We start from the raw sequence: 14,717 nt of genomic DNA, 5'->3' as shown, positions 1-14,717 counted from the left end.
CCGCGAGCCCCGCCCCACCCGCTTCCCACTGCCTGCGCCCTGGCTCGGGCTTCCAGGGGGGAGGGGCGGAAGGCGGGGCAGGGCAGCGAGTTCGGAAGAGAAAGCCGACGTTTTCAATCTCCTTGAAACATGGAGGTGAAGATGCTTCTATTTAAAACAGACCATCCGAGATAAATATCAACAGGGTGGTCTTTTCCTCATATCACTGGAGTAGAAACTTAGGTCAAGTTCCATTGGCATCAGACTTAAGCAAACTCAGAATGACTTTTAAATTTAACACCATTAGATTAAAGCTATATAACAGGCCTTTTCCTTAATTGTTAGGGGGTTTCTTCTATTTCTATTGTATGCCAGGACAGGTTTACTGAGTGCCTCATGTGAGTGCTCCCCGGGACTGTTTTTCTTTTAGCTTCTGGTTCCCTGACTTTTTGTGTGATAATGGCCCATTTGAGGCTGCCAGCCTATTGCTCAGATTTGTGGAGCACACAAAGCACTAACAGGATGAGCATGCTGTGCATTTTTAACAGAGAAGTATCTTTGTTTTGTTTTCCTGCAAAAATAAAAACAAAATCTAAAAATTTCATCTTTACTATTCTTTAGTTCTACAATACCTAATAAATTAATGCTGTTTAAAGGGCTATTTTACTCATGGAATTACTTCATCGCATTCTGATTAACACTTCCAGTAAGACCAGATATGTGATCAGCCCATAGATGACAGAAAAGATCTCCTCAGCAGGGTGGGAGGGCCAAAAGGGAAGGAAAAGAGACACCTGGACATTGCAAGTGTGACACTGTCCACAGAGATCACAATTTCAACATTATAAACACAACCTAGAACCCAGGGGATTCTAGACTCCTCAATATCCAAATCACTTTTTAGTGTTTTTATAAATTTATTTTAAAAAATAGTAATTGCAATGACATCAATGATCGATCACTTTGTACTCCCCCTACTGCTGGGGGAAAAGCCTTCTACATAGTTGAGTCCCAAAGGAAAATCAAAACATTATCATCAGGCACCCAATAGCCAGAAAATGCTGTGTTGGTCCAGTGGTATAAGACACTGACATGTTCCATGTATCAGTGCAATTAAAATATATACATTTACAATTATCCTGCAAAAAAAAAGCACTCAAGAAGTGAAAAAACGATGCATTAAACCAATTATTCACTCATCCATTCACTCTTTCTGCATCTGTGAAGTCATCACTTACAGTCACAATGACAAATGAATAAAAGAACTGGTAAAAATAAAGAAAAATTCCAAACCTCAACCACTCACTTTGTGTATTATGGTGTGCTAAAAGGGCCATAAGCTATCTGAAATGCAATGACAAAACGACAACTGAAGCATATCATTTCAAACAAAACAAAACTCAAAACTGATAAAAAAAAAATCAACAATATGAGGTTGGTAATACTATGTACAAACTTACAGACACAAATAAATAACATTTTAGAACTGTTGTTGGCTTAAGTATTAGAAATTAGGTCTGAGGATTTCTTTCTGAACTCTGCATCTTAAAGACTTCTGAACGAAACAAGCGATATAAATTCCTTATTGTTTTTAGTAATCTATCATCTGAAAAATTTGGGGCTTACTGAATAAAACTAATATCTGAAACTCATGCAAAGAGCCAGAAGTTTCTAGTGAGCCTATCAAAGAGTCAGCCCCTCCTGACATCTGGAAGCCAAGACAGACGACTAGATTCCAGAGACTCAGGAGACACTTCACTTCCTTACACAGCTCTGTCCCTCTATTTCTAACATTACAATGATTTCCCTTTGTGATGTTTTTTTTTAGAAGGTTTAATTTCTTTTCCCTCTTAATACAATTAGAATGAAATCAAAGAAAGAGCCAATCTTTTCTCTTGGTATTTAAATGAAACGCAAATGTTCTTCAGAAGAATTAGGTTTTCCTTCTTTGTTTCCAGAGAAGGCAGCAACTCCTCCAAAATATCATCTTAGTTTTCCCAGGTTTAACATCTAGAAAAGAGAGAGATTTCTGAGGCACAACCCATTCTGGGAACTGTGGCCCAGTTCCTGACCCTGCAGGCATCTCTATTTCCAGTCTGCAATTTATCCCAGAACATGGATGCAATGTGAAAAGCCTTCTGCACAAGGCCTGTGGAGAAAAGGGGAAACAAATGGAAACTGGCACCAAAGAATCAGCTGCCATGGGAAGAATGAGAAAGTTTACTCTCTGGGGCCAGCACAAAGCGCTGCAAGATGAAGCCAACATCCTCCTCAGCTTCTAGCCAGTAACTTGGAATATGTCCAAGATAGCGTGAATGAACAGTGCTTTCCAGAAATTGTCGAGGACCAAATCTCAGGCTTCTCCCTTTCCATGCTTGTTTAAAGGTTATAGTATAAATGTAAATTATTCTCTTTTTCTTAATGATCCATCCCAGGCATCCGTCCACTGGAGAATCATGCTATATGACAACACATGGGTATGTATGTCACTCTCTCTCTTCTTCTAGACTGAAACACATATGAACCCTTCTATTGCCCAAATGCTGTCACAAAGCCTATGACTGAAGCTTTCTAGTTTAGCTCTCTTTAGGAGTTACTACAAATGTCCTCAGCACTTCAGCATAGAAATTGTTGTATAGTTTTGTTCTCTACTCAGGAAAGGCAGTTTCAAGGTTCAACACCCTCTACATTGTCTTAAAAGTAGCCACAGCAAGAACTATGGTCCAGATGACCTGTCAACAGATGGACAAGCAGACCACAACTTGTCAAGCTAAAAACAAGACTGAGCAATTTAAATTTTTAGTGCTTGAGTCTTTTATCATTCTATCCCCAGGGTTAGCTTTTCTTGGCCGGAGTCCAAAAATACCAACCTATCATCTGGGCAGACAGAGATTCTTCTCATTACCACAGATTAGATGAAAGTATCTCAGAGAATTTATTGTTTCCATATTGTGAGAGGGAACTTCCTTGCCTGGAAGCCATCTCTGAATACAAAGTGTCCATTCAGTTCCTCAGCCTGAGACCTCCCTTCAGAGGGATGGATGCTGCTTAGATTCCTCGGGAAGGAGTGGGCTGCGGCTTCCCTGATTGCAGTTTAGGTCGAGGAGGTTGTTCTCCCCTGCTGAGATGGCTGGCTGGCTTCACCAGTCAACATAAGTGCTGTGTGTGGTACTGCTAGGCTGGCATCGCTCCCTTGCATCATCCCAATCCATGAAATGTCATTGTCATCAACAGTCAGAAATAGGTCCTGACTGAAAGGGTGAGACAAAGGCTTGCAACTTCAGTTTGCCAGACATTGCTGCAATTATAATACTGAGCCACTTATTAAAAACTTAAGTGGTTTCTGTCCTGTAGAAAAGGGCAGAATGTGATCATCAGTGTCCCATCGGAAGAGTTGATCAATCTCCTGGAACAGTGGTGAGGAACATGACCTTGATCAGCTCCATCACATGGCCTGGGGTTAGGACACTCGGATGATTTGTGTCATTGCTTCTTCATCTGCTTGGTTTGGATCCTAGAGACAAAGAAAGCATAATAATGATTAACGTCCTTTGCAAAAGCAACAGGGACTTCTCACTACTTATCACCAAGGGAATACACACAACTTTGCTAAGTAAACCAAAGGCCTGTAATGCATCAAAGTCTGCATAAAAGGATTGAAGTGCAGCTCCATTACGGAAGAAGAGACAATAAACCTCATTCGTCAAAAGATTCCAAGTCTGGCTTGGCACTCCACAGTTGACAGTGTATCTCTCTCCTAAGAACCTGTAATGTGCTCTACCTTAAGGTTTAAGGGTCCCTAGGTGGCTAAGAAAAAGACCCAGAGAACTATGTCAGGCTATATTGTGTGGTATTATTTTCTGATCATATTTAAAATACTGAGCACTTAGCAGGGCTGGAAAGGGCACTGGAATTTATTTACTTTAATGCATTCATTTTGTAGAGAAACCTGAAGTATAGTGGGTAAAGTGATTTGCCTGGATTAGAGTTAAAAAAGTTAGTCAGGAGCCCAGCAAGGACTAACTGCTAAATCTCTTGGCTCCCATTTAATCTTTTCAATAAACTCCCCTGCTGCCTGTCACTTAAAATCTGCAGAGTAAAGACTAGGATCAGTCCTCGGAAGCTTTTTACAACACTCCACAATAAACTCCTTCAGTGCCTCCACACCAGGCCATGAAGCCTCAAATGGTGTGATCCAAAAGAAAAAGCTGAAAGATTTCTGGAGGTGGCAGGAGGGGAGCTGGGTCTTTTTTTTTTTTTTTTGAGGAAGATTAGCCCTGAGCTAACTGCTGCCAATCCTCCTCTTTCTGCTGAGGAAGACTGGCTCTGAGCTAACATCCATGCCCATCTTCCTCCACTTTATATGTGGGACACCTCCCACAGCATGGCTTGCCAAGTGGTGCCATGTCCGTACCCAACTGGCGAACCCCGGGCTGCTGAAGTGGAACGTGTGCACTTAACCACTGTGCCACCGGGCCGGCCCTGGGAGCTGGGTCTTAATCAATGAGCAAAGACAATAACCAGCATTTACTGAGCTCTCACTAGGTACTAGGTACTGTGCTAAGTAGGTACCTAATGTGGCTTACTGCATGAAATCCCTACAGCATTCCTGTGAAGTATCAATAGCACCTCACTTTACAAGTGAAGAAACTGAGGCTAAAAGAGGCTAAGTAACTAGACATAGGGCTATCATTAGCACACAGAATTAGGAGTTCCTGGCACAATGCCCATAGATGGCACTCTACATCTATACACTGCATGGATAATGAGGAATATGAGAATAATGAGAAAGGAAGGGTTCTCAGACTACAAGGAGGAATAGCATTAAAGGAGGAGTTAGTGCTCACGTGTGAGGAAATCTACTCTGACTGTTGAGACGCGTGATGAGGCAAAGGTGCTTAGACAGTAAGAGATGAGGAACTAGCACGCCTCTTTGAGCAGGGGACTGATGTGATTGAAAAAGCATTATAGGGGCTGGTCTGGTGGCACAGCAGTTAAGCTCATGCGCTCTGCTTCGGCAACCCAGGCTTCACGTGTTCAGATCCCCGGGTGTGGACCTATGCACCACTATTGGGCCATGCTGTGGCAGGCATCCCACATATAAAGTAGAGGAAGATGGACACGGATATTGGCTCAGGGCCAAACTTCCTCAGCAAAAAGAGGAGGACTGGCGGTGGATGTTAACTCAGGGCTAATCTTCCTCCAAAAAAAGCATTATCTCATAAAGATCGACTTGGCAACAGTTCAGGTGGAATGTAATGGTCACACAGAATAAACTACCAGTAAATGGAAGGAATACATTAATTCAACAAACATTTACCGAGTGCTTGCTCTGGACTGGCATTACATTAAGTCCAATAAATACAATGGAAAACAAAACAATCCTCTACTGTCTACAAAGCTTAGGGTCTAGTGAAGGAGAGAAATACTGCACAATTACACAAATAAAACAATTCAATTATTATTGCACTCAAAAGAAAAGGAAGATGGGAGAAAATAATGGGGTAGAAGAGACCTACTCTAGATCCGGCTTCTCAGATTTAAACCAAGACCTAAAAGATAAGGAGATAGCTACGCAAAAAAGATGGAGTGAAAAGCTTTACAGATTGGCTATTTTAAAGACAAAGGTCCTATGGCAGAAGACAAACCAATGAACAGTATAGCAAGAGCATAAAGACCAAGGAGGAGGAAATGAAACAAGAGGGTGACAGGAGCTAGACCATGTGGAACCTTGCTGGCCATGGTAAACAATTTGGATTTTAGTCTAAGTGCAAATGAGAAAGGGTGCGGGTGGAAGGGGTTAAAGCAGGATGGTGATATGCCATGATATACATTTTTAAAAGATTACACAAAGATGTGGGGAATGGATGAGAGGGGCACAAGAATGAAAGAAGGGAGACCAGTAGACAGCTGTTAGATTAAGTGAAGCAAAAGAAGAGAGGATTAGACCAGGCTGACAGCAGTTGGGAGGGAAAAATGTAAACTGATTCAGATTATATTTTAGAGGTAAAACCAAGAGGATTTCTTCAGGAATTGAACAATTCCAGCTTTAATAACTGGGTGGATGGGCATGTCACTTGTTGCGATAAATGAATGGTCTATGTATAAAAAAATAAAATAAAAACCAAGTTTTATTTTGGATATATTGATTCAGAAATGCCGACAAGATACAATCAGTGGAATTGTATGTCCTAAGAACCACAGTAATATAGTAGTTAGAGTAAGTTCTGGAATTATACTGCCTGGGTTTGAATTTCAGTTGCACCATTTTATTAAGTATTCTACCTTAGGCAGACTACTTAACCTCTCTAAACCTCAGATTCAACTGTAAAATGGAAACAATAAATCTTAACTCATGGGGCTTGAGGCTGCTGTAAAGATTCAATGAAAAAAAAAAGCTTATAAAAGTGCTAACATAATGGCCAGCACACAGCAGTTAGTGTTAGCTGCTGCTGCTAATATTATACTAAGAGACAATAAAATGTGTTCTTTGAAGATCAAGAAAAGCGAGAATTTCAAAGAATTAATAGGAATGAACTGGCAAACATCAGGAAGAGAAAAACGGCCACTGTATTAAAGACCTTTAGTGCTTGTAAGATGAAAGGGAATCTAAGAGACACAATGTCACACATTTCAGAGAATGTGATTGGTCCCTAGTGTGAAAATAGCAAGCCTTAGGTGAAGGCTTCCACCCAAGAAAATACAAGGCAATAAAGAGAAGAATGAAAGGTACAAGTCTTCTCACCTGCATGTGGGGACTATCCTTCTCCTTTGGAGAGAAAAATCGTCCACCTTCACCACGCTTCCGTGCCATGGCATGACGGTGCCGAGACTCATGCAGGTATTTCTAAAAGAAGAGAAATAAAACTACTAGGTAACTAGACAGTTATCTAATGCACAAATTCCATCCTCACAAGTTTGGGAAAACTGTGATCAAAGCCACCAGGGGTAATTATGACCTTGAGTTATGGAGAAAACACTAGATAGCAGCTAATCATAAGAATGTGAATGCTAAATGAATAATAAATAAAAAAAGATTCCCTGAAGGTATAGCAGAGATCACTACCTACCTCTCAATATACAGCCTCTCCTTCCCTTTAATAACAGACGAAATTTTAGTTGGCTAAATGGTTGTTCTGTAAATAAAATGCACTTCCTAGCCTTATTTCCAGGTTAAGTGTGGCCACATAATTCAATTTTAGCTAACGAGGTGTTTGGAACCTCTTGAAAGTTTCGTTAAAGCAGAGGTTCCCTTTGTTTCTACGCTGGAGCTCAAGCAGCCATATGGACTATAATAGCATTCGAAGAAAATTACAATAGTAAGACAGGAGGAGAATGAGTGCTGAGGATTGTGGAAATGTGCTACTAGCCCAGGCCAAATAATCTCTGAATTCCTTTTATGTAAAAAAAAAAAAAAAAAAAAGAGAAAAAGGAAATCTTATTTAAGCCACTGTTATTTTTTTGTTAGTGTAGTTGCAGCTGCATATAGCAATAACAAATGCTTACTTTTACAAAAGATTAGCAGCTATATAACTTCAATTCTTTGCAAGGTACTTAAGGAAACAAACCATATAAATAAAAAGTAACTTCAAAAGCAGAACCCTGCCCTTCTCTTCCTATATCCTTCCCGCTGTGTTTATACACACCCTTCTTTCCTTTGGAATTTTCCCTTCTGCCTCTAGTTTAGCCCGGGCTTGTCTCCTCTTAAGTATGCGGTGGTACTGCTTGGCATTCACATAGAGAGGCTCTTCTTCAAGCATCTCTGCCCCAGGCAGAGGGATTCTTTGGATAGCTGGCACAGACCCAGCACCAGGCACCATCTGTGTGAAGAGAACATCAGAGCATATGAAATATGAAATAGTGGCAATGAAGTCTGACATAGGAAACAGTTTCTTGGTCCCTGTTAATCTATTTTATTTTGAATGCTACAAAGAGTTAACTTTTACAGGGCATTTAGTTAATTTACACTGTAGGTGTGCATTTCAAACAAACATTCCAGATGATTATGTCATAGGGGTCCCAGAAGCCACTCTGAGAAACGACACAACCATGTCCAAATTCTTGTCCAGCCACAGCTCCATTTTCTAGGAATGTCTGCTGCCATCTAATGGTCAGGAACAGTAATCATAAGACAGTAAAACAGTACAGAGATAGGTACAGATTGACCAAGTGATTCCAAATGCCTATAGTCGCACAAATAATTTAATCAAATAGTTAACTTACTATATAATTCAATCCTAATTTTTCTAAACAAACAAAAACAAAGCGCGGTACTAAATGTACAAGGAAACAACAGGTTCCTGTGCCCCTCTCCCTTCCCAACTCTAACAACTATGAACGGCTATGTTGTTTCTTTTGGGAGCTTCCTCCACCTCTGCAGAAGCTTCTACTACTCATTCTTCCTTCATCCATCTTAGGTACTGTATACGGACATCCAATTTTGACTTTCACTCACACCACTCAACTCTCCTTCCCTATCATCCCTACATATTTATATCACACATTTTTTCGTTTCTCTATTGATTACAATCTTTCTGATTTTTAGCTTATTTTTTCTTTCATTCACTGTGGGTAACATATTTTCCATTTCCCAAAGATTAGTCTATCCCTCCCTTTGTTATTTGAATTCTAAGTAAGATCACGTAAAAGCACATATTTATGTCTGTTTATCCTCTGCTGTATCTCCAGCACCTAGAATAGTCCCTGGCACATAGTAGGTGCTTAGAATGAACTATGGTTCGTTGTAATGTTTATTGTAAAAGTAGATCTCTGTCAGTGCCCTAAGGATCAATCTCAATCCCATGAAGTCACTATTTATAATGAGAGATATCAAATTGCAAGTTTAAGAAATTTTCAAAGACAAAGAGATATATGGAAAAATAAATTACAGATAAGAACACTGAAGTGAAGAATCAATTTTCTTACCATGACCATCCCTCCTGAATTGACCACATTGCCTGCCACTGGTAGTGTCACAGTGACAGTCCCTTGCCCACTGCTGGTTGTGTTGGTGTTGGCTCCTGTCTGAACAATCTGTGCTCCTGCCAAACTGGCTGCTGGGATGGTGATCATGCCTGAAACAGGGACTGTAACTTTAAGAAAATAAAATATAAAACAAACAAAACACAGGTATACAGAAAGAAGGGAACACAGTTAGTCCCTCTTCCATCGGGCACACACTCATTCACCCTGGAAAAACATACTAAACAGCACAAGGGGAGAAAAAGCACTCTCCCACTCTCTGTCTGGTTTGCTGCATATAATTCAAGTAATCACAATCTTTGAAATTCCATTCACTGTCCGGGTTCCAGTTCTGAATAAATCTATCCTTGAAATGGACTTCCCTCGGCAATCCAGTGACAGTTTTCAACGGGTGGTGAGAAAATTCGGAGTCCTCCCCTTCTATGGATCAGTCTGACTATGACTATACCCACTGTTCCTCTACCTATGAACACCCTGCTTCGGGATGGAGACTTTATAAACTTATAATTTGTTTATCCCAAACTGACAATGAGTCAGCCAGCTTCAGGACTAAAACTTAAAACTAAATCAAGCATCCCGAGTCCCCAAACTATCAACAGCAGCACTTGAGGCTTTGTTTACCGCTCTCTGTTTGAGCTCCTGCCAGGGCTCAATCCACTTCAGGCCCTCTCCTGAGTCATGTGAGAGCATAGTTACTGCACTCACCGCATCGTGTATACTGCTGAATTTTCACCACAAGCCAAAACTTTAGTCAGGGAAACTAACTGAGATGTCCTTTCTAGATTTAACTGACAAATGCTTGCAAAAGCTCTCAAGTTCAGTTTGAGCCATCTCCTCCTCTCTGAAGTCCATTCTCCGCCCAAGCTAAACAGATCTCCTCTCTCCCTTGTTTATGCGAGATCTATTCCTAGAACATACCTCTATAAGGGGTCTGCACTGTATTTATTTGTTCACACGTGTCTCCCTTGTTATACCAGAGGCTCTCTGAGAAGAAAACACTTCTTTCTTAGCAAACTGCTACATACATAGTAGGCATGTAATAAGTCTTTTTATGATGATAGTGATAATAAATAATGAAGTGGCTCAGGAAAAAAACATAAGCAGCAACAACACTCCAAATGCCAACTTGACTTCTGATCTATTTCTCCTTTTAGCAATAAACTCACTCCCATATTTCCAATCTTCTATTTAGAAACATTTCTTCCCAGAAAGGATTAAAATCTTTATAATCCCTAGCACTAGTCTTTTAACCACCACAGTAGGAACTCCTACAGATAGAATCAAAGTTGATCATGTACTGGTGACAAGGAACCATCAACGAAGACTTAGAAGAAATCTTTTTTGTTGTTCAAAAATATGTCATATAGAGGTGACTGCAAAATTTCTAAAGCAGTCATTTGCCCAAGAGATGAAAAAGATGCCCCCAAGTCCCACAGAAACGAACGGGCACACTTACCTTGCTGGAGAATGGTCCCGTCTGCATTAACTGGCTGATAGACAATGGTCTGCCCTTCAGCAGTCTGTGCCACTTGCTGCCCCTGAACAGCAATCTGCTGCTGTGTCTGCAGGAAATATATCATGACAAAAAAACTTAACAGATTCCAAAGACACCACAAAGAACAAGACCATGTAGGTTTTTTTAAAAAAAAAACATTTTTCATGGCTTTCTTCCCCATTTCTACCACATGTGAAATATTTGGCTCAGCTGTCCGACCCTTCCAAGTCAGTTGTGTTGTGTTGTGTTGTGTGTGTGTGTGTGTGTGGACAGAGGTAGTGGGTTACCTGGGTCTGGCCAGCGGTGACAGCTGTCTGGGGCTGCTGGATGATGATCTGCTGGGTCTGGCCCTGCTGGCCCTGCACCTGCACAGCCTGCCCACCCTGGATCTGGATCTGTCCAGGTGGGACCAACTGTATCTGGGGGAGAGAGCACAGAGAAAGGTTAGTACCCTGCTGACACTGGTCTCTTTTGGCTCTGGACTGTTAGTTGCAAAATTCCTCTAGAAAGCAGGAGATGCTCTAATGAGGAAAAAAGACAGAAATTCTATTATGAATTAGAGATAACTTGTTTTCCATTTATGAAACAATGGAGGAATTATGACCACTAAATAATTTGACCACTAATAATATGAGCATACAATATCTGGATATTGGATGGTATTAAGGAATCAATGTCAGTTTTTTAAAAGATAGTGCTGGCATAGTTATCTATTTTTAAAAGCATGTTCATTTAAAAATACACTCAAGTGTTTTTTACTGATGAAATGATATAATATATATTCAAGACAATCCTTGACAGAGTAGGGGAATACAGATGAAACTATAAAGAAGACTGATAATGTGCCGATAACTGTTGAAGCTGAGTTATGGGGATTCATCATATCATTCTCTGTTTTTGTCTATGCTTGAACTTTTCTATATTAAAGTATTGAAAAAATTAAGTTATTTCTAATTTTTCTAAGCTGGGATTCTATAAATATGTATATATGGGATCCTTAAAACATACAGAAAAGTTGAAACTATCATATTAGACACCCCTGCAGTCACCATTTAGATTTAACAAATTAACTTTCTGCCCCATTTGCTTCATTTAACATTCTCTTCCTATCTAATAGGTAATCATTATAACTAAAACCATAACTTCCATCTTGTCAACTTCTCACCCTCTCTCACTCCCTCTGAGAGAAGACAGCTACCATGTTGTGAGCCACCCCATGGAGAAGCCCACATGGCAAGGAACTGATGTCTCCAGCCAAGAGTCAGCAAGGACCTAAGGCCCACCAAGAGCCATGAAAGTGAGCTTGGAAATAGATCCTCCCCCAAAGAATCTTGCATTGACTGCAGCCCACAATGGCGTCAAGGGAGAACTGAGTCACATTCTTTAGCCATGCTGTGCCAGGATTCCGGACCCCCGAGGAAATGTTTATTGTTTTAAGCCATTAACTTTTGGGGTAATTTGTTATGCAGCAACAGATAACTAATACAATGTGTCAAATGATATTCCCCATAGGTTTTCCAACATCCTCACCAAAACCCAGTACTGTCATTAATGTTTCCTAGTCTTTTGTTGATTTAATTTGCATTTTCTTTTTGGTTCCTGGGTCTAGACAGCTAAACCTCAGACAGTAATTTTGAACAGAGAGTGATCCTGTGCTTTCCAAATCTATTTTCTTTCTTTTCTCTCGTTTAACAGCTATGGCTATTAGGAGGACCATCATAAACCTAACAAGAAACTTCAGAAAAATTTCTTAGAAATCTTCTGTAATTAAAAAAACTGCAACAACACTAACTGCTGGGTATACAGAATTCTCTTTTTTCATACAACAGCTACTGGACACGTTTTTTAAGATCAAAAGAGACAGCTTTTATAGGAACGTCCCACAGTTCAAAATTGCTATTATTTTATATACAAGTACACTCTCAAATACACAGCTACTAAACAGTTTTCCCTGACACCTCCCTCAATAGCTCTTTAATCAGTCATTCATTCATTTCATCACGAGACAATTTTGATCTGGGCATTGTTTCAACAGAACAGGGCGTTTGGAAGCAGAGAGGGTACTCTCACAGAGATGGATTTCTATAGCCAGGTTGCTTTCCACCCATGATTTCAACCTGGGAAGCCACTGGTCTGAAGAGAAGAGGACGTTACCACGGAGCTTACCAGGTGATAGGAAAAAGGCCTGCTGATGGAAGCGCAGGAATCAGGCCAGCGTGTTCCATGTCTCAGAGACACTCATGGATCCTCCTTTGTTAGGGGATAGTTTGCCTAAGTCTTTTTTTTTAAATTGTGGTAAAATACACAACACAAAATTTAGCATGTTAACCATTTTTAAGTGTTCAGTTCAGTGGTATTAAATACATTCATAATGTTGTACAACCATCACCAATATCCATCTCCATAACTCTCTTCATCTTGTGAAACTGAAACTCCATAGCCTTTGAACAGTACTCCCCCATTCGCTACCCTCTCCAGCCCCTGGCAACCATAAGTCTACCCACTGTCTCTGATTTTGATTACTCTGCCTACCTTATATAAGTGGAATCACATAGTATGTCTTTTTGTAACTAGCTTATTTCATTTAGCATAATGTCCTCAAGGTTCATCAATGTTGTAGCATAGGTCAGGATTCCCTTCCTTTTAAAGGCTGAATTATATTCCATTGTATGTGTATCCACATATCTGTCAGGTTGCTTCCAAGTTTTAGCTATTGTGACTAATTCTGCTATAAACACAGGTGTAGAAATCTCTCTTCGAGATCCTGTTTTCAATTCTCTTGTGTATACCCAGAGTGGAACTGCTAGATCATAAGGTAATTTTGATTTTAATTTTTTGAGGAACTACCATATTGTTTTCCACAGTAGCTGCACAATTTTACATTCCCACCAACAGTGCAGAAGGTTCCAACTTCTCCACATCCTCTCCAACATTTGTTATTTTCTGTCTTTTTGTTAGTAGCCATCCTAATGGGTGTGAAGTGGTATCTCTATTATAGTTCTGATTTGCACTTCCCTGATGATTAGCAACGCTGAGCATCTTTTCATTTACTTATTGGCCATTTGTACATCATCTTTGGGGAAATAATCTGTTTAAGTCCTTTACCCATTTTTTTAAATTGGGTTGTTTGCTTTTTGTTGCTCAATTTCAGAAGTTCTCTATTATTTTTGATATTAACTCTATATCAGATACATGACTAGCAAATATTTCTCCCATTGTGTGGGTTGCCTTTACTCTGTTGATAGTATCTTTTGATGCACAAAATTTTTAAATTTTCATGAAGTCCAATTTACCTATCTTTTTCTTTTGTTGTCTGTGCCTTTAGGTGTCATATACAAGAAATCACTGCCAAATCCAATGTTGTGAAGCTTTTGCCCTATGTTTTCTTCTAAGACTTTTATAGTTTTAGGTCTTACATTTAAGCCTCAATCCATTCAGTTAATTTTTGTATATGGTGTTAGATAAGGATCCGATTTCATTCCTTTGCATGTGGGCTTTGGGTAGTACTTCTTTTTAAAATTGAGGTATAACTGACATAACACTATATTAGTTCCACGTATACAACATAATGATTCAATATTTGTATATATTGCAAAATGATCGCCACAGTAAGTCTAGTTAACATCTGTCACTATCCACAGTTACAAATTTTTTTTCTTGTGATGAGAACTCTTTCTGTGATAACTTTCAAGATCCACTCTTCTAGCTACTTTCAAAATATACAATACAGTATGATTAACTACAGTTACCATGCTTTACGTTACATTCCCATGACTTATTCCTTTTACAACTGGAAATTTGTAACTTTTGACCCCCCTCACCCATTTCACCCACCACCCCGCTCCTTGAGCAACCACCAATCTATTTTCTGTGAGCTTGGTTTTTGTTTTAGAGTCCACATATAAATTAGATCATTTGGTATTTATCTTTTTCCGACTTATTTCACTCAGCATAGTACCCTCAGGTCCATCCCATGTTGTCACAAATGGCAAGATTTCATTTTTTTTATGGCTGAATAACATTCCACTGTGTGTGTGTGTGCATGCACACAAGCCACATTTTCTTTATCCATTCATCCATCGATGGACATTTAGGTTGTTTCCATGTGTTGGAAACATTATTTACAATGCCACAATAAACAGGGGGGTGCACATATCTTTTCCAATTAGAGTTTTCATTTTCTTTGTATAAATACCCAGAAGTGGAATTGCTGAATGATACAGCAGTCCTATTTTTAAATTTTTGAGGAACCTCCATACTG

General features: G+C 39.7%; 1 protein-coding gene across 31 annotated transcripts in view; it reads right to left on the bottom strand.

Annotated features, from left to right (window-relative positions):
* Window positions 1-876: 876 nt before the first annotated feature.
* NFYA (nuclear transcription factor Y subunit alpha) overlaps window positions 877-14,717 on the bottom strand; it is a 33,832-nt gene continuing 19,991 nt past the window's right edge. For 17 of the 31 annotated variants that reach the window (XM_014734403.3, XM_005603885.4, XM_001500888.5 and 14 more), the window contains 6 exons: window positions 10,744-10,875; window positions 10,418-10,523; window positions 8,905-9,071; window positions 7,626-7,799; window positions 6,725-6,826; window positions 877-3,493 (listed from right to left, as the gene is read on the bottom strand). In XM_014734403.3, coding sequence (XP_014589889.1) covers window positions 3,440-3,493; window positions 6,725-6,826; window positions 7,626-7,799; window positions 8,905-9,071; window positions 10,418-10,523; window positions 10,744-10,875 — 735 coding nt within the window. In that variant the 3' untranslated portion in view covers window positions 877-3,439. The remainder of the gene's footprint in view (window positions 3,494-6,724; window positions 6,827-7,625; window positions 7,800-8,904; window positions 9,072-10,417; window positions 10,524-10,743; window positions 10,876-14,717) is intronic. The other 14 variants (XM_070244538.1, XM_005603886.4, XM_070244546.1 and 11 more) reach the window with 1 other exon arrangement.

The sequence above is a fragment of the Equus caballus genome, chromosome 20, assembly GCF_041296265.1.
Source record: "Equus caballus isolate H_3958 breed thoroughbred chromosome 20, TB-T2T, whole genome shotgun sequence".
NCBI lineage: Eukaryota > Metazoa > Chordata > Mammalia > Perissodactyla > Equidae > Equus > Equus caballus.
Note: the sequence above shows the minus strand (reverse complement) of the source record. Positions and strands in the feature narration are given on the sequence as shown.